This window comes from Netta rufina, assembly GCF_964035555.1.
Source record: "Netta rufina genome assembly, chromosome: 5".
Classification (NCBI taxonomy): domain Eukaryota; kingdom Metazoa; phylum Chordata; class Aves; order Anseriformes; family Anatidae; genus Netta; species Netta rufina.
In genome coordinates, this window is record NC_140128.1 from 21,438,734 (window position 1) to 21,462,016 (window position 23,283).

Below are 23,283 nucleotides of genomic sequence, written 5' to 3' on the forward strand. Positions count from 1 at the left end.
GTAAAAATACAGAAAAAAAAAAAAAAAAAAAAGCTATAAAAACATGAAATATGGAAGTATTCACTTGAATGTGTAACTGGTTTATGTTGATTGTCACCGAAGAATTGTTGAGTTAGCTGAAAAAACGGAGCAATAAGGGAACAGTTTAAAAGCCTTAAATTAGAATAGAGTGCTTGTTTAAATTGCACACAAAAATTGATGAGGAGCTGAAACTGTTTTAGTGAAGCATTGCTTTTCTTAATCTACAAAATGTAAACAGAAAAGCCTATATTAACATTTAGGTACTCTTTCAGATACTGACAAGACGGTTGAGGTTTCGTTTGGAACGTGCTTCAGGGGAGACATCATTAATAGATCGAACTGGCAGAATGCTAAAGATGGAGCCGTTGGCAACTGTTGAATCTCTGGAACAGTATCTTCTGAAAATGGTGAGCAACATACCATGTGCGGTTCACGAGGAAAGGTTGCATTCTGTATCACTAATTTTTTTTCTTCATTCATGTGTAGGTAGCAAAGCAATGGTACGACTTTGATAGGGCTTCATTTGTTTTTGTACGAAAACTACGTGAAGGCCAAACATTTGTATTCAGGCATCAACACGATTTTGATGAAAATGGAATCATTTACTGGATTGGGACAAATGCCAAGTGAGTTTTTTTCAAAGCTAAATATTTTGAATTAAAATTTAGTAAACTATATGCAGAGGGGAAAAAAATGAGAATTGATAATCAATTCTGTTGTGTTTTTTTTAAGAATGGGAGTTTGCTTTTACTGGTTATCAATAGAATTATATTTTTTTTGCTCTGCTTAACTAATACAAAAATACGTTTCTCTGAAGTTGGATTGAGAATTTGTTTGTATTCTTGCTGAAGAAATGAAGGGGTGGGAAGGGTTGGGTCTTTTGTTAACTGCTGTAGTGAAGTAACATTTTTGGAATGTCTCTAAAGTTATCTAATTATCTCAGATGATATTAATTGCTTCAGTTTGTAATAAACTCAGCTGTAATCAATAACTTGCAGTAAATTGTCAAATGTTACTGATACCTGTTTTTAATGTAAGTAATAATTGAACAGTACATTTCTCTTTTTAATATAGAACTGCATATGAGTGGGTAAATCCAGCAGCCTATGGGTTAGTAGTGGTTACATCCTCAGAAGGAAGAAATCTGCCTTATGGCCGTTTAGAAGACATCCTAAGCCGTGACAGTTCAGCTCTCAATTGTCATACTAATGATGATAAGAATGCTTGGTTTGCCATAGATCTTGGCCTTTGGGTTATACCATCAGCTTACACATTACGCCATGCTCGAGGTTATGGACGATCTGCTCTCAGAAATTGGGTTTTCCAGGTATCTAAGGATGGACAGAACTGGACTACTTTGTATACTCATGTTGATGACTGTAGTCTCAACGAACCAGGGTATGTCAGTGTATTTTACCAGCTTTTATAAAATTGAGCTAAGTTGAATATATACTTGGCTGTAGACTAAATTAACGTATGCCATAGCTATAATAAATAATTATGTAAAAAGGGGGTAGGTGGCACAGATGATTAAGGGTGGACTGGAAAATAAGTGATTCATAAGTTCTCTTCTTGGTTCACGTAATAATATTTGTGATTTTCTATCATCTTAAATTTGCATTTTATTTTTATTTTTTTTGGAGAAAATAGTAACACCAGCACTCATCCAGAATTTGTCTGTAATGTTGCTAGGTTTTGTATTTCTCATGTTCTTGGCAGTTTTCTGATTTTAACCATAAATGATTGCTGTCATGGTTTGTTTTTGGTACTAAGGTGTTCTGGTTTTGTGTGTTTTGTTTGTGTGTTTTTTTTTTTTCTTTCTCCTCTTCTCCCCAACAATACCTCTTTGAAACAAATTTGAAGGTCTACAGCAACATGGCCTTTAGATCCTCCAAAGGATGAGAAACAAGGTTGGAGACATGTTCGAATAAAACAGATGGGAAAGAATGCCAGTGGGCAAACACACTACCTCTCCCTGTCTGGATTTGAACTTTATGGCACTGTGAATGGAGTATGTGAAGATCAGTTGGGTAAGAAAAAGAATGTGTATGTCCTGCTTGTTCTCTTAAAATCCTAACAAACGTGACCTATAAATATGAGTGTGGAAAAAACACGTTGACTTTTGCCTTGGAGCATGCTTAAAAACAAGCTCAGATTTATTCCCTAATCAATATTGCTGCATTTTTCAGTCTTCCAATTTCAATTTACGTTTCTTGTAGGAAAAGCTGCTAAAGAAGCTGAAGCCAATCTGCGAAGACAGCGACGTCTGGTCCGTTCTCAGGTTTTGAAATACATGGTTCCAGGAGCTCGTGTAATCAGAGGAATTGATTGGAAATGGAGAGACCAGGATGGAAGCCCACAGGGTGAAGGCACTGTTACAGGAGAATTGCATAATGGTGAGCACAAATTGCCTGAATTTGAAAAACTCTATAGTATGAGTATTTTATGTTTTATTTCAATCTAAATGTGAAATTGGTCATATTACACTATTCCTTCTGTAGTTTCTTGAAGAAGCTGATAGAAATTTCAGTACCCTGAAGAGAAGGAACTCAAAATCTGTAATCATTGTGGTCCATTTGTGAAATTCCATTTCAATGCATGGAAAAAAAATCTTGTTGTAAATAAAACATTTTCCGAGCTTTGCTTAATTAAAATACCAAATTGTTATTTTGACATTCATTATGAAGAATTAAAAATATTCCAGGTTGGTTGATGCAAACTGATTAATTAAGCTTTGGGCCTGCAACATCTATAATTACATTCTTCATTTCTTCTAGCTTAGCATTTGCAATATTTTTCTTGACTTTTGTTGTATCCTGTACCTTTCCTACCTCGCTAGCTTCATTGGGATCAAGTTGCTATTTTAAAAACAGTGAAAAGTAGTATGACTTAGGGAGCAAAATCAAAACCAGCAGCAGCCACGGAATTCAGTGCTCAGGAGGCTGAGGTATTAAAGAGGCTCCAGAAGAGCTGATAATCTTATTAGCTGAACATGCTTTCCCAGTTCCCTCTGCTGCCCACCCCTATTTAGGTGTACATAAGACTGGCTTTGTTTCTGAAGCATCTTCAGTCACTCCTAGCCAGATTATTAGTTCTTGGCTCTTAAAAAGGGAGAAGTGTCCAAAGTATGATGATCTAAAATGTTTTGCAACTTTTCATCTTTTTTAAGCCACTCAGAATAGCTTGTAGGGAATTGTCCCATCATCTCTATGTATTGTTCTTACCAGATGCAAGAGTATCCATAGATACACTCTCACTTTTAAGACGTTAAGTATTATTGGTGAGTAGTCTATTAAATCAGTGTTTTTGTTCCTATATTCCAGTAAACTTTTCCTATTAAGTAAAGGTGAAATTGAGGTTCATGTGTCAAGTGATGACTACAAAGTGTGATAAGTGATCGGTAGACTCTTACTCCTGCCACAGTTGTCTTGAAAATAGAAAATGGCATCCCATTGGCTTTTCTGTGGCTATTCAAAGCTTAAACACATCTTGTGTTGTTTCGGGGCCACAACAATGCAGCATCAAGACTCCAAGTACATAATGTATATTTACAAAATTGTGCAAGCTTTGAACTGTTTGTAATTAATATTGTAGTTGAAGAAACTATACAAAACAAGAACAGTAATTTAATTCTGCTTTTTCAAAACACCCTGTCCAGATACTCAAAGGGTAAAAATCATACTGTTTCTGTATGGAGTTTACCTCTTTCTTTTTTGTGTCCAATCAGAAAGTCAAATAAAATGTAGAAAGGTAAAAAATTCAGACTGGCATCACTTTTCAGAGATTTAGTGGCATGAAGCTATTCAGATAAAACTCATGAAGATGGAGTAAAATCATACCATAATAATATGATATAAGCCCGCTCATGTGGGGATGAGATGTCTACTGAAAACTTTATGAGTTTTAAAATGCTCTTCCTCCAGAGTGATACTTCTAAACAGAAAATTGCCTGTGATCTTCTGTTTCAGTCTAAAGTGATGACTTTTGGATAGTTATAAGGTAAAAGTGCACCTGACAGTGCTAAAAACATATCTATTTTACTTCAAATGAGCTCCATTCTGTTTTGTTAAAGAAAAACGTGTATGTGCCTCTGGACCTGACATCTTGTTTTGAATTGTTGTCAGAGGTTTCAGGAGCTGACTGAGCTTTAGGGATTTTGTTTTTAAAGAAAGTGTGTATCGATTGAAATAGTGACACAAAATTTGGTACAGTTAACATGCAATAAGAAAAACTAGAAAGAAGCTTTTAAGATGACTCTGTGGTATATCAAACTAGTAAAATATCAGACAAGCATTAAAATTTTTTGTCCCTGTTTCTGTCCTAGTTTGCTAAATTTTGCATGTTATCCTCATCATTGCAGGTTTATTGCATTTAACTTACAAAATATTGGAACATAATTTAATAAAGAAATTAAAGATGAGTAGCATCTTTTTTTTCAGTGCTGTTCTGATCCTAGTATAACACTTCAAATTTCCATGCAACATATTCTTCTTTTGACCCTGAAATCTTACATGAAGTAGTCCTTACTTGTAAGAGTTTTCCTGCGAATAAGTAATGTTTGAGTCTGTGTAAATTATTGAAACAAAAAGCTGACTATGAGTACACTCATTCTTGCACTATATAGGACAAAAATAATCCCAAACTGAAATTCATAAAATGCGTTCTGTAGTGTAGATATGCCCGTTTACAAGCATTGAACAGATTAAAACATAAAATGTCCATAGAGGAATTGTAGTTTCTTGTCAGGTATTAATGAAGTTATGATGATATGTTGTAATATACATTTTGGATGTTTAGAGAATCATCATAACTTTTGGAGAGATCCTAGTAGGTCAGGTTCGTTCTGAAGCAAACTTGGCTTTTGGCTGGGTTTGGGGACTCTGAAGGTAGAAGCTGACTGTACTTGCTGCCATAATTTTAACAGCACTTCTACATTACCAAATTGTTTAAACACTCCTTAACTGGCATTAGGAGTTACTTACTGATTTTATTAATTCGGACACGCAGCCCTTATGAGAAGCTGATCCCACATTGTGGAGCTACTGTCTGACACGCTCCTGTCTGCTTTCTGCTGGATCTCACAAACTCCTGTCCCTTTCCAGGCTGGATTGATGTCACCTGGGATGCTGGTGGCTCTAACTCTTACCGTATGGGCGCAGAAGGAAAGTTTGACCTCAAGCTTGCACCAGGGTACGACCCTGATTCAGCGGCATCACCCAAACCTGTTTCATCCACTGTTTCAGGCACAACGCAGTCATGGAGCAGCTTGGTGAAAAACAACTGTCCAGACAAGACGACTGCTGCTGCAGGCTCCTCAAGTAGAAAAGGAAGCAGCAGTTCTGTGTGTAGCGTGGCCAGTAGCAGCGACATCAGCTTGGGTTCGACCAAAATGGAGCGGAGATCAGAAAGTGTAATGGAGCAGAATATAGTTTCAGGCACTGACGTCCATGAACCAATTGTTGTTCTGTCTTCCGCTGATAACGTGCCTCAGGCTGAAGTAGGGTCATCTTCCAGTGCAAGCACCAGCACCTTAACAGCGGACATGGGAAATGAAAATGCAGAAAGGAAGTTAGGTCCTGATAATTCAATACGTACTCCTGGGGAGTCCAGTGCTATATCCATGGGAATTGTTAGTGTCAGCTCTCCTGATGTTAGTTCCGTTTCCGAACTGACTAATAAAGAAGCAGCTTCCCAACGACCTCTAAGCTCTTCAGCGAGTAACAGACTTTCAGTCAGTTCCTTGTTGGCTGCTGGGGCACCGATGAGCTCCAGCGCAAGTGTTCCTAACTTATCATCTCGAGAAACTTCAAGTCTGGAGTCTTTTGTACGAAGAGTGGCAACCATAGCACGTACCAATGCCACCAACAACATGAATTTAAGCCGAAGTAGCAGTGATAACAATACTAACACTTTGGGAAGAAATGTCATGAGTACTGCAAGTAAGTAAAAGCTGTATTTATTTTTAGTTGAAACTTTTGTTATTTCTTTGGTTTTCTTTAGACTTAAAGAAGTTTGGCTTTTGTTGGCCTAACAGAGCAATGCTCTTAGAGCAGCCTTGCTTTTATGGGCACTTACAGAACTGGTGAACAGCTCACAGAATTCATGGAAACTATGAAGCGTTACGTGCCCCTTTGATGTCAGATTACACTGTGGTACCCATCAAATGGAAATGATGTAGATTTGATGTTTATTATGTGTTTAGGAAGAAAGAGAGTATAGTTTAATTTGAGAGGATTGAAGACTAGCAGTGGCAGCTAAGGTGGGATACTCTTGCTCTCTGATCTGTTCTGTGCAGAATTCGCACACTTACTTTCTGTCTGCCTGCTTCTGATATGTTCTTGTTTTGCTTGGGAAATGCATATTGTTCATACTGCAAATTCTCTGTCTGAGCTTTAGGAGGTAAGAGCAGAGTAGAAAGAAAAAGTAAGCTGCAGTATGGTGACATTTTAACATTTCCCTGTATTCTAGCAGGCTGAGTAACCCAGTTCTGTGTATGTTTTCCAATGACGTTGTCATTAAGCTTTAGGTTTAGCAAGTCATTTAGGCATGCTAATTTTATGGAAGTTTGTAGCTAACATTGTTTTAAGTGGGATTATGTACATGCTTCAACCTTTGTGTGTTCTTGGATTATATGTGGGATCAAGGTGTTAGCAGGTAAGCTATAAACCTGCTTGTTGTGATTTTGCTCTTCCGAATTTTCAGAACACTCCCATCTGAGATGTTGCTCAACCAGCTTTGTGTTAGGCGTGTAGGTCAGTGCTTGGAGCTCAGTACTTCATGACAAGTTAGAAAAAGTAAAATTGTAAAATTACCCAAATATACCAGAAGGAAACAGTCAGTTTTTCTGTTAAGCTTTTATATTTTTCTAAGACTTCTGTGCTTTTTACTTGAAGGTGTGTTGTTTGCTTTTTGCAGTTTTTAAAATGATCCTAGTGGGCATTTTCTTTTTTTTTTTTTTTTTGATGGGGATATATTTTTTTTAATGTAAATAAAATACCAAACAGAAGATTTCCAGTAATTGATCCCTTTAGACAGATACTCAGTGCCTCTAGTTCTGAAGTAGCTTTGTGTTGGGGAGAGGGAGAGTCTTTGAAGAATATGGGATACTTTACCAGCATATTTGCCATATTTCAAGCATGTTTGAAATCGTACAGCATTAAAATAGGAAATAAATTAAACATTTGTATTTGTTGTGTTTAAATTTATCCCGTATGTGGGAATTCTAATTTTACACAAAAAGAAACTGTGAGGATTTGTGTCCCAAAAAGAGATTAGATTCTAAATTTGAGCGATCTCACCAAAATTAGAGCAGTACATTGTAAAAACCTTCGGTTAAAACAACAACAAAAAATAAGCGAAAAGCAAACAAACAAAAAACAACCTGTCTGAAATCATGAGTAGTAATTTAAGTCTCTTTGGACTTGCTCTAGTGGTTACATTGAAAACATCAGTATTTGGCAGGATTTATATGGTGTCTAAGGTAGCCAGCTTCTGTTTGTTCTTGAGATCTGAGCAAATGAAATACTTACACCTGATGGCTTTTCCTGTGTCTCTTTAGTATAAGAGCAAAGAGTTTACTGTTATTAAAGTGGGTGGAAGATATGTATATTGAGTAAGTGATGACTAAATTCTTAAACAACAAAGAAAGTCCCTTTGGATTGGAAATATTCCACACTTTCTTTGTTTATAGAGATGGGCATATGGCATACTAACTAATTAAATTTCACTCTCTTCTCCCCTGCACAGAAAAAAAAAAAAAAACAAAACAAAAAAACAAGTATTATACCTGACTAGAACTCTTTCGTGGATTTGAGTCTGCATTTTTGTATTTCTATTTATATATTTAAGTTCCTAGCGGGGGTGGGGGAAAAATATCAAAATGACAACAACACTATCTGACACACAAATGCAAAACCAGAACAGTGGCATCTCTTTTTCTCAAAAAGTTACCAAATGCACTCAGGGGAACGGTTCTGTTTTGTGCTGTGTCCTCCTGCAAGGGTAGTAATTCTTGCAGACATCAATAGTATGACATTCAGACTTCTATTTTATTTTTATATTATTTTTAAAAAAACAATACATCAGGTTATATAAACTGTAATAATGAAAATGTTTACTTTTAAAACTGTAAAACTCTCATTTGATAAATTTTAGAAAAAGTAGATTGAAAAATATAATGATTAAATTCAAGTATAGATGACCCCTCAAATTTTCATATGCAAACATGTGATTAACCGTCTGTGTTTGAAGATAAGTTTGTGACAAAATGTTTGTAACGTTGGGGTGTAAATGTGTAATTAATCGTATGTAGGCTTAATTTGTACAGTTTCAGATAGGTACAGGACCTGAAATTCTTTCCATTGAGTTTACAGGGAATTCAGTTTTGTTTCAGTTGTTGACTAGAATACATTTTCTGTGTTCTATTTGAATGTTCAGTAAGGTAACCTTGCAGTTGTCACTAGCTTATTCTGAAAATTACTTCATATTAGTCATCCAATTTAGGTTATTAAATTTTGTTTTTCACAGTACTGCCAGTACATCATGAATGTGTGCATTACTAGTTATGTGAAAGATAGCAAGTAGGAGTTGCTTTAAGAACTTTAAGGAAAATGCAGACAAGGTTTCAAAATTGTCTTATGTTCTGTTTTTAATTTGTTTATATATGGTTATGTTGTTTTCCTTGTTTAATTTTAATTATATTTATGTTAGAGGTTAAACTAAATTTTAAGCTTAAAGACAGCCACAGTATTGAAGTAACAGATATCAGAAATACTTTTCAGATATTGAAATGAAGTAATTTCAAATTTACAGTGGGGGGTTGGGGATTTATTTAATGCTTTTATTTGTTTTAAATGTACACAAGGGAATATGCTCAGGTGTGGGCGTCTGCATTGTAGTGTGCAATTTCGCACTGGGAATCCCTTCCCCTTTAGTTTGTAAATCTTTATTGTAAAATAACCCTTCAGATAATTTTTCAACCCGAAATATATTTTTCAACACAGGACTCGTGCATGTAAATTGTGCTCTTCAAGTCATCAAATCATTTATTTTATCTTACCATATCTTTATCTATAGCTTCTCCTCTTATGGGTGCCCAAAGTTTTCCTAATCTGACTACAACTGGTACCACATCAACAGTGACCATGTCTACATCCAGTGTTACTAGCAGCAGCAATGTAGCTACAGCAACTACAGTTTTATCTGTTGGTCAGTCGCTTAGTAATACTCTAACTACTAGCCTAACATCAACATCTAGTGAGAGCGATACAGGTCAGGAGGCAGAATATTCTTTATATGGTAAGTTTCATTTTAAATGAACATAAGCAGACTTCCCGTTAATGATTTTTCATTTTTTCCTTTTTGTTGTTGTTGTGTTTTGTGTTTTTTTTTCATGTAGTAGTTCATTTACTGATAAGTATTTGGAAATTGAACTATTTATATGTTCCTAGTTCTGTGAAGTAGTACTCAAGTAAAATAATGTTAACAAAGTAATTTTTCCTTATGTTTTTATGTCCTTGTAGTTCAGCAATTTCTATCCCACATGATGATTATTTATGGCATAGGATCAAGCGCCCAAATAAACTTTCCTTAATCAAATCATTTTATTTTTAAAGTAGTCTACATACGAGCCTCTACTTAAAATTAGAGTTTTCTCATTGAGCATACTACATGCTCAGTCTAAGGTACCTTGTACTCTTTGAGTGAAAATCACCAACCATTAGATACACTATACACTTAAAATTGTATGTGAGGTTCCAGGTATCTCAAGACCATAGTAGCTGCAACAAGTTGCAAAGAACACAAAGTAAATTGACATGAAGAAGAGAATTTTGGGAACAAAATGCAGTTATGTGGGCACTATATGCTAGATACAGACATAAAGATGGAAGTTATTTGGGAGTTATGAATGCTGTGAAAGATTGTAGTTAACTAGGCTGAGTGATAATATCTAGGAATTAAGTTGATGAAATGAAGTCAAGAAAAAACAGGACTAGATATGGGAAAATACTTCCTAATGTGAGGCAAACTGGATTGAGAGATAGTCTTGAAAGAAGAAATACTTGAATTGTTTTTTTTCTTAAAAAAAAAAGATTGGATGTGCTATATTTTGTTGTTTATAAAGTCTTTCAAAATTGTTATCTGGGCATTGGAATTGAGCCACTTGTACATATCTTAATCAGCCAACTCCATGTGCCATGTCCATTTTTTTTATTTTTTTTTTAAGTGCCACTTGATATTTTGATTGGGTGACAAGTCTTAAAATATAAACAACTGAACAAATACTTTTGTGAGTTACTCTAGAGTTTCTACTGGGGTCTTGACAACAATTCAAAGGGTGCTTAAACAGTTTCTGTGTGTATAGAAAAATGTAAAATTTCAAAAATTCGTTTCTATCATAGTCCATCTTGGATTAATGTGAATTTCTCTGTGTTTTTTTTGTTTTTGTTTTTTGGGGGGTAAGGGATGGGGATTAAGTCTTAGTACTATGTGGGTGAAATTGAACTTCATAACTGGCTTCACCTTTTTGTTACAGAAATTCATTTGCAACTAAATCTTTAAAGATGTTGCTCTTACATACATATTTTAAATGTCCCTTACGTTGCAATTTGAAGTCTAAGCTGCACATTTGTAGCAAAAATTTGATCACTAACCTTCTTTTAAAATAGCTAAATATAGAATCAGACAATATTAATTTGTGTACCAGTTTTTGCGTTCTTTCAAAACTTAACATAAATGTAATCATAACATGTTTGACAAATGAAGAACTGATCACTTGCTGATCAATCTTAATTACGCAATATTATGTGCTACTTTCATTAGATATACTATATCAGTACTATTTTTAGTTCTCTTTCTTGTTTGTGAGAGTGGTTTTTTCACTATTCTCAATGCTTCTGTTTTTTAAGTTTCAAAAATTGGCTTTAAAAGAGATCCATGTCTTTTTTTTCCATATGTAAATATATAAATGTGTGTGTATATATGTATTATAGATTTTCTTGATAGCTGCCGAGCTAGTACTCTGTTGGCAGAGTTGGATGATGATGAGGATCTACCTGAACCAGATGAAGAAGACGATGAAAATGAAGATGATAACCAAGAAGATCAAGAATATGAGGAAGTTATGGTACAGTATAGCTATTTAACTTAATTATCTATGCTAACAGATGCATTAAAACTCTTTTTTTTTTTTTTTGGCACTATGGATTCTTAACTAGATGACCTTTAAGGTCCCTTCCAACCCAGACCATTTTATGATTCTAATTAAAACAGAAATGCATTTTAGATTTAGGACTACTGGTTTGGAGAAGTGCTTCAGGAGGCACTTCTTTACTGTAGAGGTGACGGATCACTGGAATAGGTTGTGCAGAGAGGTGGTGAAGTCTCTCTCCCTCCTTTAAGTTTTTCGAAAGCGTGTAGATGAACATGGACCTGGGAAACTTGCTTTAGGTGTCCCTGCTTGAGCAGGAGGTAGGACCCTGTGACCTCTAGAGGTGTCTTCCAGCCTTAGCCAATCTGTGACTGTAATTCTGAGTATCTGTCAGTTAAGACTTCAAACGATATGCCAAAGTTAAAATCCTGTTACACTTCTCTGGAACTGCAAGAAGAATGCATCTTTTAGAAGATTATCATTCATTTTGTCTTTTCCCAATTCTAACATATATTTTGAGTATTAACAAAGCTATTTTCTTATCTGTTCAAATTGGTGCTACAAAATTGCAAGGTTTCACCAGATAAGGCTCTGCCCAGTTAGCTCTCCTTTCTTGTCCAAATTTGACTAATTGTGCCACTTTCAACATTTCTACCAGAGAAAAAGGTTTTTGAACATCAGCATGCCCTGAGACTTTATAGGCCAGAACTAACATCTTAAAAGCAACCTGGAAAAAACTTGACAGACAAAAATGATGGCTCCCCATGTCACCAGCTGATGAATTGGTGTGACTTTGTGGGCAGGCTGCTAAGTTTTTTAGTGATGCAGTGCTGGGATGTGTTTAACTGTAGGCCGGTAATAAATTATGTATGCCAGTAGAATATCTGGAAGGGAAAGACAGAGAAAAACAGCGAGTTAGTCCCATGGGTCTTACATATGCTATCGTGAATTCTGGCTCTTCACTTGGTTCTTCTGTGGTACGATGAATACGTGCCATAATGAATGGTTGGACTTCTACCACCACCGAAGTGATCCAAATGTATGTTGCAAGGCCTAAGAGGAAAAATAGAAGACTGCACAAATGTCAGTTTAATATTTATTACATAAGTGTAAACATTAATTTATGGAATTATAGAGACTATCTCTTGCTGTTATATGCTCAGATTTTAGGCATGTTAACCAAAACATTAAACATTTGAACCTACTGTGAATATGCTTTCAATAGAAACTCAAGTGCACCACTAAGTATTTCACTTTCTGCGCAAAGATACAAAGTTAGAAATAGACAGAATTATTTATTTATACTATTTTGCTGCAATGTAATTAATAACCACAGTTTGCAGGTTGCTGATCACTTTTCAGAAACGGTTAAATGAACCTCCTGTTGTTTTTCATGGGAAGAAGTAGATTACACAACAAGAATCAGATCTGCAAAAGAACATTTTCCTTCCTTGGGTTCCAGTACTGTTCCCTCTCATACACTATGCAATTCTACCTCAGTAAGGAGCTGAACAGATTCAAGGCCTGTTTTGGAAAAGTCATAAGCAATTAATACTTGCAAAGGCTCGTTAATTACTTCCCAAAATAATAATTCCAGTACTTTGGTATTTAATTTCATCTCTGGATTAAATAAATGTATGTACGTTATATATCAATATAGGTATATACTTTTTTTAAAAAAAGTTAATTGGTTTCAGAAACGTTACTGCATTTATTTTAACTCCACTGATTTGTTTGAATCTTTGATATTCCAAATTTTGTAGAATGCACCAAGTATCTACACCAAGTCTGCTCGTCTGTACTACTATGCATTTCCCTATGCCATTTTGGTGCTTCAAGGAAATTTTCCTTCTTTCCAGAAGTTGTAAAGATGCCTGTTCTAATTTTAGCCCGCTAATGCTGGTTTCTCTTCATTGGCAGTTTTGCTTAATTCTTTTGATTCCTGCTTGACCAACTAAATGGAACTAACACTTGTTAAGTACCAGCTTTGATATCTTTTGTGTCAGCTTTTGTTTGTTACTGCTGTATCTGCTGTATTCCACGATGCACATGTAAATTTTGGATGAAATGATTCTTTGTTAAAGAACCTAAAATAAAAATACATCCCCCCCCCCGCTTTTTTTGTTAAGGAAGAAGAGGAGTATGAAACCAAAGGAGGACGTAGAAGAACGTGGGATGATGATTATGTATTGAAACGACAGTTTTCTGCTTTGGTTCCTGCTTTTGACCCAAGACCTGGTCGTACTAATGTTCAACAAACAACTGATCTAGAAATCCCTCCACCAGGTATGCTGCCAAGACATATTTGTGACATCTGATCCAGAGACTTACTGTTAAGGTCCTGTTAGGCTTCAGGGATCCTATCACTGTTAACCAATACAACATGCTTTTGTGTTTGTGTGGCTTTTCTTTGTTTCAATGAGAGTTTCATTTGCCTTTGCATGTCCAAGCACTATTGAGGGAGAAGTAAACTAAGTGCTGTATAAAACATCCGTACTCATGAATTTAACTCAGATTGGCGATTAGATCTCTTGCTATGTCTGGTTCTACCTACAGGGAATAATTTGTGCGTTGAGCTGCCCAGAATAGCTTTGATCAGAAAGGATATGTTGAAGCAATCCAAAAATATGGTGAGGGAAAAACTAATAGAGTAACTGAGCAGTCTGTATGACCAGCAGCATAGCACATGATCTTGTTCCTTAGCTGATTCTTGTTCAACTCTGTAGGTGCAATCAGTATTCACAAAGAAAGGAATACATAGTTTAGGTTTATGTAGAAATGAACCATTGTTGATTTTGGTGACCAGACAGGTGTAAATGTAATAGGAAGCACATGGATTTGCTTTGCGTAAGCAAAGAAGAATCCATGTGCTGTATAATATTAAAGAGGATGTAACCAAGACGTAAGGATCAACATGGATTCCAAAAACTGCTGTTAGCTTTTCTCACGTAGAGAAGTGTTATAATTATAGTACTTAGTTATAGCTTGTAGTTTTAACTCAGCATAGTCTCACTGGTAGGTGTGCAGGAAATCTCTACACTTTCTTATTGAACCACTTCGTTAATGTTTAAGCCAACTTGCCATGCTTTATGTGTTTTGTATTAACATCTCAATTTTTCATGCGCAGGTACACCTCATTCAGAACTGTTGGAAGAGGTTGAGTGCATGCCTTCACCACGTTTAGCACTTACGTTGAAAGTTTCAGGTCTTGGAACAACTCGAGAAGTAGAACTGCCCCTAACAAACTTCCGATCTACCATCTTTTACTATGTACAGAAATTGTTACAGCTTTCCTGTAATGGCAATGTGAAATCTGACAAACTTAGACGTATTTGGGAGCCAACATACACGTAAGCTCACAAGTTTGTTATTCTTTAAAGAGAACACTGTGTGACTGATTAGGAAACAGGTATAAAACCATTTTAACCTGTTTTCCTCCTTTGCAGAAAATAATGCTAGAATTATTTTTTCTTGTATTTTTGTTAGAATGTTTGTATTGGTTTTAAAGCTAGTGCTTTGACTACTTCAAAACATAAAAAGTCATAACCTCTAAAGTTCAACTGTGATTTGTTCATAATATTTAAAAAGTCAAGCAGTTGACCAAGACAGCAGAACATAGCCTGTTCAGGGATCTGCTTGGAAGAATCCCACGGGCATAAAGTCCTAGAGAGAAAAGAAGGGTCCCAGGAGAACTGGCTAATTTCTTCTGTACTCAAGACCAGTCTGTCCCAGTGTGTGGCAGTTCAAGCAGAGGCAGTAAGAGACCATGCATGGATGAAGGAACTCCCAACAGAATTCACAACATAAAAAGGAAGCATTCAAATGATGTTAGAAGGGTCAAGTGACTCAGGAGAAAGATAGAGACATAGAGCATGTTTGTATGGGGTAAGGAAAGCCAAAGTTGATCTGAAGTTGAATCTGGCAAGGGGCATAAAGGGCAACAGGTTAGGAAGTATTTAAAGAAGCAGGGCATACAAGTCCATGTGAGCTGATGGGCATTCACCCACAAGTGCTGAAGGAGCAGGCTGCTTTTGAAAGGTCCTTGATTGTATTTTTGAAAAATTGTGAGAGATTTCTTAGGGCCAGAAGAAAGCAAATGTCACAACTATTCTCTGGACAGGCAAGGAGCTGAGGAACTACAGACTGGTTACCCTCTCCTTCATCTCTGGAAAGGTGATGGAGCAAACAGTGCTGGAAACCATTTTCAAAGAATGAAGGACAAAAAGGTTTTAAGGCTTTATGAAATGGAAATCACGCTTAACCAACCTGATAGCTTTCTACAATGAGATGACTAGCTCAGTGTATGAGGGGAGGGCAGAGAATGTCATTTTCTTTGGCTTTAGTAAGGATTTTTGACAGTTTCTCCCATAACATCCTCATGAACAAATTGATTGGACTAGACAGTGAGGTGGTCAGAGAACTGCCTGAAGTGCCAGGGTTGCAATCATCAGCATGAAGTCCAGCTAGAGATGGGTCATTAATGGTGTACCCCAGAGGTCACTACTCGGTTCAGTTCATTAATGAACTGTATGATGGGACAGAGTAAACCCTCAGCCAGCTCCTAGGTGACGAACTTGGAGGAGTCACTGATACACCTGCTGGTTGTGCTGCGACTCCAATGGACCTCTGGGGAGACAGGAACCTCAGGAAGTTCCACAGAGGGAAAAGTCCAGCAGCTGGGGAAGAATAACTGCATGCATTGGTACAGGCTGGAAGGCAGCTTGACAGAGGGTCTTGGTAGACATCAAATGGAACGTGAGCTAACTATGCACTGTTGCAGCAAAGAAGGTCAGCAGCATCCTAGGCTTCATTAGGAAGAGCACTGCCAACAGTTTGAAGAAAATGATCTTTCCCCTCTACTCAGCACTGGTGGCAGGGCAAGCAGGCGATCAGGCCCAGTCAGCATGGGTTTATGAAAGGCAGGTCCTGCTTGACGAACCTGATCTCCTTCTATGACAAAGTGACGCGCTGGGTGGATGAGGGAAAGGCTGTGGATGTGGTCTGCCTTGACTTCAGCAAGGCTTTTGACACCGTTTCCCACAGCATTCTCCTCAAGAAACTGGCTGCTCTTGGCTTGGACTGGCGCACGCTTCGTTGGGTTAGAAACTGGCTGGATAGCCGGGCCCAAAGAGTCGTGGTGAATGGAGTCAAGTCCAGTTGGAGGCCAGTCACTAGTGGCGTCCCCCAGGGCTCGGTGCTGGGGCCGGTCCTCTTTAATATCTTCATCGATGATCTGGACGAGGGCATCGAGTGCACCCTCAGTAAGTTCGCAGATGACACCAAGTTAGGTGCGTGTGTCGATCTGCTTGAGGGTAGGAAAGCTCTGCAGGAGGATCTGGATAGGCTGCACCGATGGGCTGAGGTCAACTGCATGAAGTTTAACAAGGCCAAGTGCCGGGTCCTGCACCTGGGGCGCAATAACCCCAAGCAGAGCTACAGGCTGGGAGAGGAATGGTTGGAAAGCTGCCAGACAGAGAAGGACCTGGGAGTGATGGTGGATAGTCGGCTGAATATGAGCCAGCAGTGTGCTCAGGTGGCCAAGAAGGCCAACGGCATCCTGGCTTGTATCAGGAACAGTGTGACCAGCAGGGCTAGGGAGGTGATCGTCCCCCTGTACTCAGCTCTGGTGAGGCCGCACCTCGAGTACTGTGTTCAGTTTTGGGCCCCTCGCTACAAGAAGGACATCGAGGTGCTTGAGCGGGTGCAGAGAAGGGTGACGAAGCTGGTGAGGGGCCTGGAGAACAAGTCCTACGAGGAGCGGCTGAGGGAGCTGGGCTTGTTCAGCCTGGAGAAGAGGAGGCTCAGGGGCGACCTTATCGCTCTCTATAGGTACCTCAAGGGAGGCTGTAGCGAGGTGGGGGTTGGTCTGTTCTCCCACGTGCCTGGTGACAGGATGAGGGGGAATGGGCTTAAGTTGCGCCAGGGGAGTTTTAGGTTAGATGTTAGGAAGAACTTCTTTACCGAAAGGGTTGTGAGGCATTGGAATGGGCTGCCCAGGGAAGTGGTGGAGTCACCATCCCTGGAAGTCTTTAAAAGACGTTGAGATGTAGAGCTTAGGGATATGGTTTAGTGGGGACTGCTAGCGTTAGGTCAGAGGTTGGACTCGATGATCTTGAGGTCTCTTCCAACCTAGAAATTCTGATTCTGTGAGAGGCATTTGAAATGCTGTGGCCAGTACTGGATGCCCTAGTACAAGAGACTTGGGACCAGGAGTAAGTTTAGCAAAGAGCAGGTAGGATGATTTAAGGGCCTGTAGCATTTGTCATGGGAAGAGTCTGAGAGATCTTGGACTGCCTGGGGGAAGAAAGGCTTGTGGGATCTTGTCAGTATGTGTGGATACCTGATGAGAGGAACTGAGAAAGATTTAGCAAGAGTTCTCTTTGTTGTGACAAGTGAAAGAAGAAGACATCAGCACAAATTGAAGTACAGAAAATTCCACATAATCAGAGAAATAATTCTAATTGCGAGGGAGATTGAACACTGAAACAAATTGTCCAGAGAGGTTGTAGAGTCATGCTCCCTGGAGATACTCAACACCAACCTAAGCAAGCTGCTCCAGGTGATGTTGCTTTGAGCAGGGGTATTGGACTAGGTCTCTTCCTAGCTTCAACTGCTCTCTCTACCCTCACTTGGCCTTACTTGCTTTACAGTAATAGACAGAAATTACAAGGCGATATTGTTGTGTGTGTGGAATCCATTTACTATACCAACATAATTTCTGTCATATCAGAAAATGAACATGTACAAAAAACAAGAACTTCAGTATTGTGGTTGCAGTTTTTTAACTTTGTACTTCAGATTTTTTCAGTGCTTCTGTGTTACAGCTAGCTAGTTGCCTTGTGTCCAAAAGTGTTCTGTAACTAAACTATCTTTTAGTCAAAAAGCACTAGAAATAGTTGTAAATGCATGTATCTCCCAAGTTCATAAACAGCAAATGACTGTAGAAATGGAAACTTTCAAAGAGTTGGTGCATGTGTAAAACAGATTCTAAAGCAGGGTTGGGAAATCTGCACAATAAAGACGGTTTGATTACTCAAACCTCACTTAAAGAAACAGTTATCTTGAAAAGCATTTAATTTATACAGAGCATGAAAATTATATACACATTTAAGAGCTTTGCTGGATCAGGGTATACCAGATGTTCTGTAAAGTGAATATCAGCTGTTCCTGCTTTTTTACACTGTTACCTCAATGTCATTGATGTCTAACATCTCAATGTGTCACTTCAGAATTTAGAGAACATGCTGTGAGTATGAAATATTAACTCCTTGTTTTAATATCTAGGATCATGTACAGAGAAATGAAGGATTCTGATAAAGAGAAAGAAAATGGAAAAATGGTAAGACTTGCTTTTATGCCTTTGTGTATGTTGTTATGGCTGTTTAAACAAAAGCAAAACAAGAATTATCGCAGTTTTTGAAAAGCTACATTAAAAAAACTAACAGTTTTCAATTAGCTAAAGGATATGAGTGAGTGTATTTGTTAATGCATGTTTCCTTACAGTATGTAATGCATGTGTAATCTTTAAGACTTTACAATCAGGAAAAACCAACATTTGTTGGTTCCTGTTGTAGGGTTGCTGGTCAGTAGAGCATGTGGAGCAGTACCTTGGCACTGATGAATTACCAAAGAATGACTTGATAACCTACCTGCAGAAGAATGCAGACTCAGCTTTCCTGCGCCACTGGAAATTAACCGGCACTAATAAAAGTATTAGGAAAAACAGAAATTGTTCCCAGCTCATAGCTGCATACAAGGTATATGTCTGCATCCAAGTTTTTTTTTTTGTTGTTTTTGTTTTTGTTTTGTTTTGTTTTTAAATATTATTATGTTTGGCTGTATGCTTTTATTTTTGCAGCTTTAAAGGTGCTTGTAAAGGGGTGGGGGGGAGAGGGTATAATGTAGATAGCAAACTTGAAAGTTCACAATATCAAGTTTAGTTTTTACTGTTTTTTTTTTGTTTGTTTGTTTGTTTTTAAATGTTAAATATAGTTGTGTTAGTGCATTTGAATCATGATTTGAGCTATCTACAACTGAACTAAATGTTCAGGTTAAACACAGCAACCATTCTGATTTTTTTAAATCATTGACTTGGAGCACATAGTCATAACGACTGTAACATGCAGTTTTCATTTATTTATTTTTTTTTTCCCACAGGATTTTTGTGAACATGGATCAAAATCTGGATTAAGCCAGGGAGCCATTTCTACTCTTCAAAATTCTGATATCCTTAGTTTGGCAAAGGAGCAACCTCAGGCAAAAGCTGGCAGTGGGCAGAACTCCTGTGGAGTAGAAGATGTTCTGCAGTTACTTCGCATTTTGTATATAGTTGCCAGTGACCCTTACACAGCACGAACTGCTCAAGAAGGTATGTGCATTAAATAGCAGGGTTTCTTAAATGTTCTAATGAACACAAAGTAAGGGAAAACTTTTTCTTTGCATTTCAGAAGGAGATGAGCATCCTCAGTTTAACTTTCCACCAGATGAATTCACAAGCAAAAAAATTACTACAAAGATTCTGCAGCAGATTGAGGTATCATATTATGCATAGTCTGTATAGATAATACTGTTTTTAAGACTCTTCCTTACTTTGACTGTTTGGAATTATTAACTTTTTTGCCATTTTGACTTCTGAATTGTTTCATGCAGTATATATTTCCTTATATTTTGAATGAGTAAATGCTCTAGGAATGGACTAGTCTGAATAAAGACATACTGAGGAATGGTATAGTTATGGAGAATAATTTTTTTTATCCTAATTGAGACAGTTGTTTTTAAGTGACAGCGGTTATGTTCCCCAACATAGGCCTTGATATATGTGAAGTTTGTATGATTTAGTTTGTCTAACTAACTGTAAAATCCTCTGCAGGTTAAGGAAAGTTCTCACCAGTTTACTGTAAACATTTTTTTATTTGCATTAGGCACTACCTAGACTATCTTGGTTGACATATAGTCAACTTAATCTGACTCAAACTTCAATATTCATTCTAATGAGCTGGTGGATACAGAATAATGAGGGGACTTAATGAGACACTACCAAGTATTTGCCTTGGTCTATATGACTTGCATATGGACTCCATAGGTGTCAAACTTCCTGAAACTCACCATCACAATTGCAAATTTTCCTGGTTTAATTAACAGCAGCTCTTTGTCCACTAGCAAAAACCTGAAGTTTTAAAATTGAAAATCCCAAATGGAACAGGAGTATTATTATGATATGCGATAACTGAGTAAATGTCATCATGAAGTTATTGCTACAATCCTGTAACCTCCAGTCCCTGAGTAGAGGGTGGGGGGAGGATTCCAAGGGAGTTGTTTGGTGTCGTGTCTTCCATGCACATGCACCCTCGGGTGAGGTTTGGGGATATGGAGTTATGCAAATGAAATTTACTGAAAACAGTGGCAGTTACTGTTTTGTTTGTTTTTCTCGTTTTGTTCTAAGCTATAAATGCATTTTTCTGTGTGCTTTACAAAATTTACCTCTATACTGTTAAATTTACCCTCTATACTGTTAAAATGTTCTTGTATTGCAATAAAATAGAACAGATTTGGGACCTATTTGAAAGATGAGGTTTACCACAAAACAGGTTTGACTTTGGAATTTAACTACAAAATATTGCATAGTTTAGCTTCTTGCTGTTAGATACTCTTTAAATGCTATTCTTTTTAAAATGACAGATTTAAGATGTCAGCCCTTTAAGTAAACTAGTCTGCTTCCTTTATGTAGTCTGAAACTTGTCAAGAAACCAGAATAGTTTGTTACTATTTATTATGCTTGTTGGGAATGAGCAGATTTCTTTGAAACTGTGGTCAGATAGGCTCCACTTACAGAACCATATTTTTCCTTTTACTTCTGCACCAAACATTGCTGTATGTAGTGTATTTATGTGTCTGCTTGCTGATGTGACAAATGCAACTAACTGTATCAGAGATCACAAGGATTCCAATGTGTACAGATTCAGAGCTTTAAAAAAGACATTTAGAAAACTTGGTATCAGTCAGATGCACTAAAAAAAAGATTAAAGAGGTAGTTCTTCACTAGGTAGGGTTTTTCTTCAGGTAGTAGGTTTTTTAATAGGTTTTCTTTAATAAAGATTTAAAGATAAATATCCTCAACTTGCTCAGTTCTTCTTTGTGTACTTTTTGAGGTTCTTTTGTTACAGTTAAGTTCCCCTAATTGTTCATTTAAAAAAAAAAGTTCAGTTTTTCATGTTCTTTTGAAGACTGTTTAGACACACAAATATCATTGTAGTAGTAATTTCTGCAGTATTTTTTGTTACACTTGTATTTTAGAAAGGACTATGGTAATATTTCCCTATAGCTTATCTTTATTACCACTTAATTTCTTTTGGTGTTTTCCAGTATTGAAGAGGTATTTAATCACTTTTGGGCAAAATTCAGAAGTAATTCTCTCCAGATAATGGTAGACCCATAGTGTTAGTATGTACCCTAGAGATTTAGTACAGTTCTTAATGTATGTGCTAAAGCATACTGTGTCCGCTCGCAAGTACTAGAAACTTGAACTTCATGTTCAGAGTGTTTGAAAGAAAAAAAAAAAAAGTGATGATTGCTGAGAAGGAAGAAACTTGCTAGAAACTTGCTCAAATACAGGTGGAAACCTGGCATGGGCATATTGGGTATCTATTTACTTAGTTACAAACTTGTTAGGACAATCTGAGTGTAATATTAAAAACAATATTTATTGTTTTTCTTTCTTCTTTTAAAATACAGGAACCCTTGGCACTAGCAAGTGGAGCTTTGCCAGACTGGTGCGAGCAGCTAACAAGCAAGTGTCCTTTCTTAATTCCATTTGAAACCAGACAGTTGTACTTCACATGCACAGCATTTGGAGCATCAAGGTAAACAAACAAAAACAAAAACAGGAAAAAACACCTGTCAGACTGCTTTTTTTTTTTTTTAAATACCTTTTTGAATTAGTAATTCACAGGAGGATGTTACTGGAACAAGATTCCAAATATGAAGCATTGTAGGTAGGTAGGCAGGAAAAAAGGGAAGATGCTGGAAAACTTCAGAACTTTCAGGCGCTTGAAACATTTCTTGTTCATTGTGTTAGAAGTTCATGATGAGTAGCAGCCTGTCTTCTGTTTGATGTTCTCCAGGCGTTTTCCTTTGAAGAAGTTTGATTTATTATTTTTTTTTTTAGCTTCTTAACTGAACACTTGATTGTGTGACTCTAGCTAGGTGGCTGTATTGGGCAATAGATAATTCAACTGGGTTGTAGTCTATTACATAACGTACTAAGAAACAAAAATAAAAAAGCTTTCCTAATAGCTGTGAATTGTTTTCTGAAAACATACACCAAAGCACGTATCTTCTATTTTTTTTATTTAGTACAGTGGTTTGATGATTATTCCTTCATTTATTTTTACTTAGCTTAGTCAGACAAAACAGCCAACAGATGGTAGATTATTGCTGCATAGATGACAATACGTATGAGAATTTTGAACTTTGATTTCATGTAAGTACTGTTACTAGAGGCAGCTGTTCTTGCTTGATTGATGCGGGTCTTTTGGAGAGGGACAAAGCACCCTCATAATCCCTATAACAGTAGTAACATGGTGGATTTTTTTAAGTTGACTTTTTTTATACTTTTTTATACCGTTACCAGTTTTTATAACTTAGTCGTTCACATATAAAATAACACTATTCTTCGCCTTTGGTTCTATGTTTCTTTAAGTATGCAAGTAAATTTTGCTGTAACATTGGTAGACATCCAAGTTTTAAACATCTGTTTTCTGTTGTGTTTTATTTTTCTAGAGCGATTGTCTGGCTACAGAACAGACGTGAAGCCACCGTTGAAAGGACAAGGACAACAAGCACAGTGCGACGTGATGATCCAGGAGAATTCAGAGTTGGACGCCTGAAGCACGAAAGAGTGAAAGTTCCGCGAGGTGATTCCCTGATGGAATGGGCAGAAAATGTCATGCAGATTCATGCAGACAGAAAATCTGTTCTAGAGGTAAAGCATATCTGCCTAGCAGAGTGAGGTTAGGTAGCTATTTCTAATTCCAGTATATGGAATATCCTGTTGCATAACCAACACTGATCTTTTCATTAGAATTTTCTTTTATTATTAATGTTCCTTATGTTTT

General features: G+C 37.2%; 1 protein-coding gene across 11 annotated transcripts in view; it reads left to right on the forward strand.

The window, feature by feature from the left end:
• The window catches only part of HECTD1 (HECT domain E3 ubiquitin protein ligase 1), a 64,228-nt gene that overhangs the window by 35,410 nt on the left and 5,535 nt on the right, over positions 1–23,283 (forward strand). For 7 of the 11 annotated variants that reach the window (XM_084288333.1, XM_084288336.1, XM_084288339.1 and 4 more), the window contains 16 exons: positions 294–428; positions 508–647; positions 1,096–1,419; positions 1,885–2,051; positions 2,241–2,417; positions 5,124–5,960; positions 9,097–9,318; positions 11,013–11,146; positions 13,300–13,456; positions 14,298–14,520; positions 18,455–18,509; positions 18,745–18,927; positions 19,328–19,538; positions 19,618–19,703; positions 21,902–22,029; positions 22,949–23,150. In XM_084288333.1, coding sequence (XP_084144459.1) covers positions 294–428; positions 508–647; positions 1,096–1,419; positions 1,885–2,051; positions 2,241–2,417; positions 5,124–5,960; positions 9,097–9,318; positions 11,013–11,146; positions 13,300–13,456; positions 14,298–14,520; positions 18,455–18,509; positions 18,745–18,927; positions 19,328–19,538; positions 19,618–19,703; positions 21,902–22,029; positions 22,949–23,150 — 3,381 coding nt within the window. The remainder of the gene's footprint in view (positions 1–293; positions 429–507; positions 648–1,095; positions 1,420–1,884; positions 2,052–2,240; positions 2,418–5,123; positions 5,961–9,096; positions 9,319–11,012; positions 11,147–13,299; positions 13,457–14,297; positions 14,521–18,454; positions 18,510–18,744; positions 18,928–19,327; positions 19,539–19,617; positions 19,704–21,901; positions 22,030–22,948; positions 23,151–23,283) is intronic. The other 4 variants (XM_084288342.1, XM_084288334.1, XM_084288335.1 and 1 more) reach the window with 3 other exon arrangements.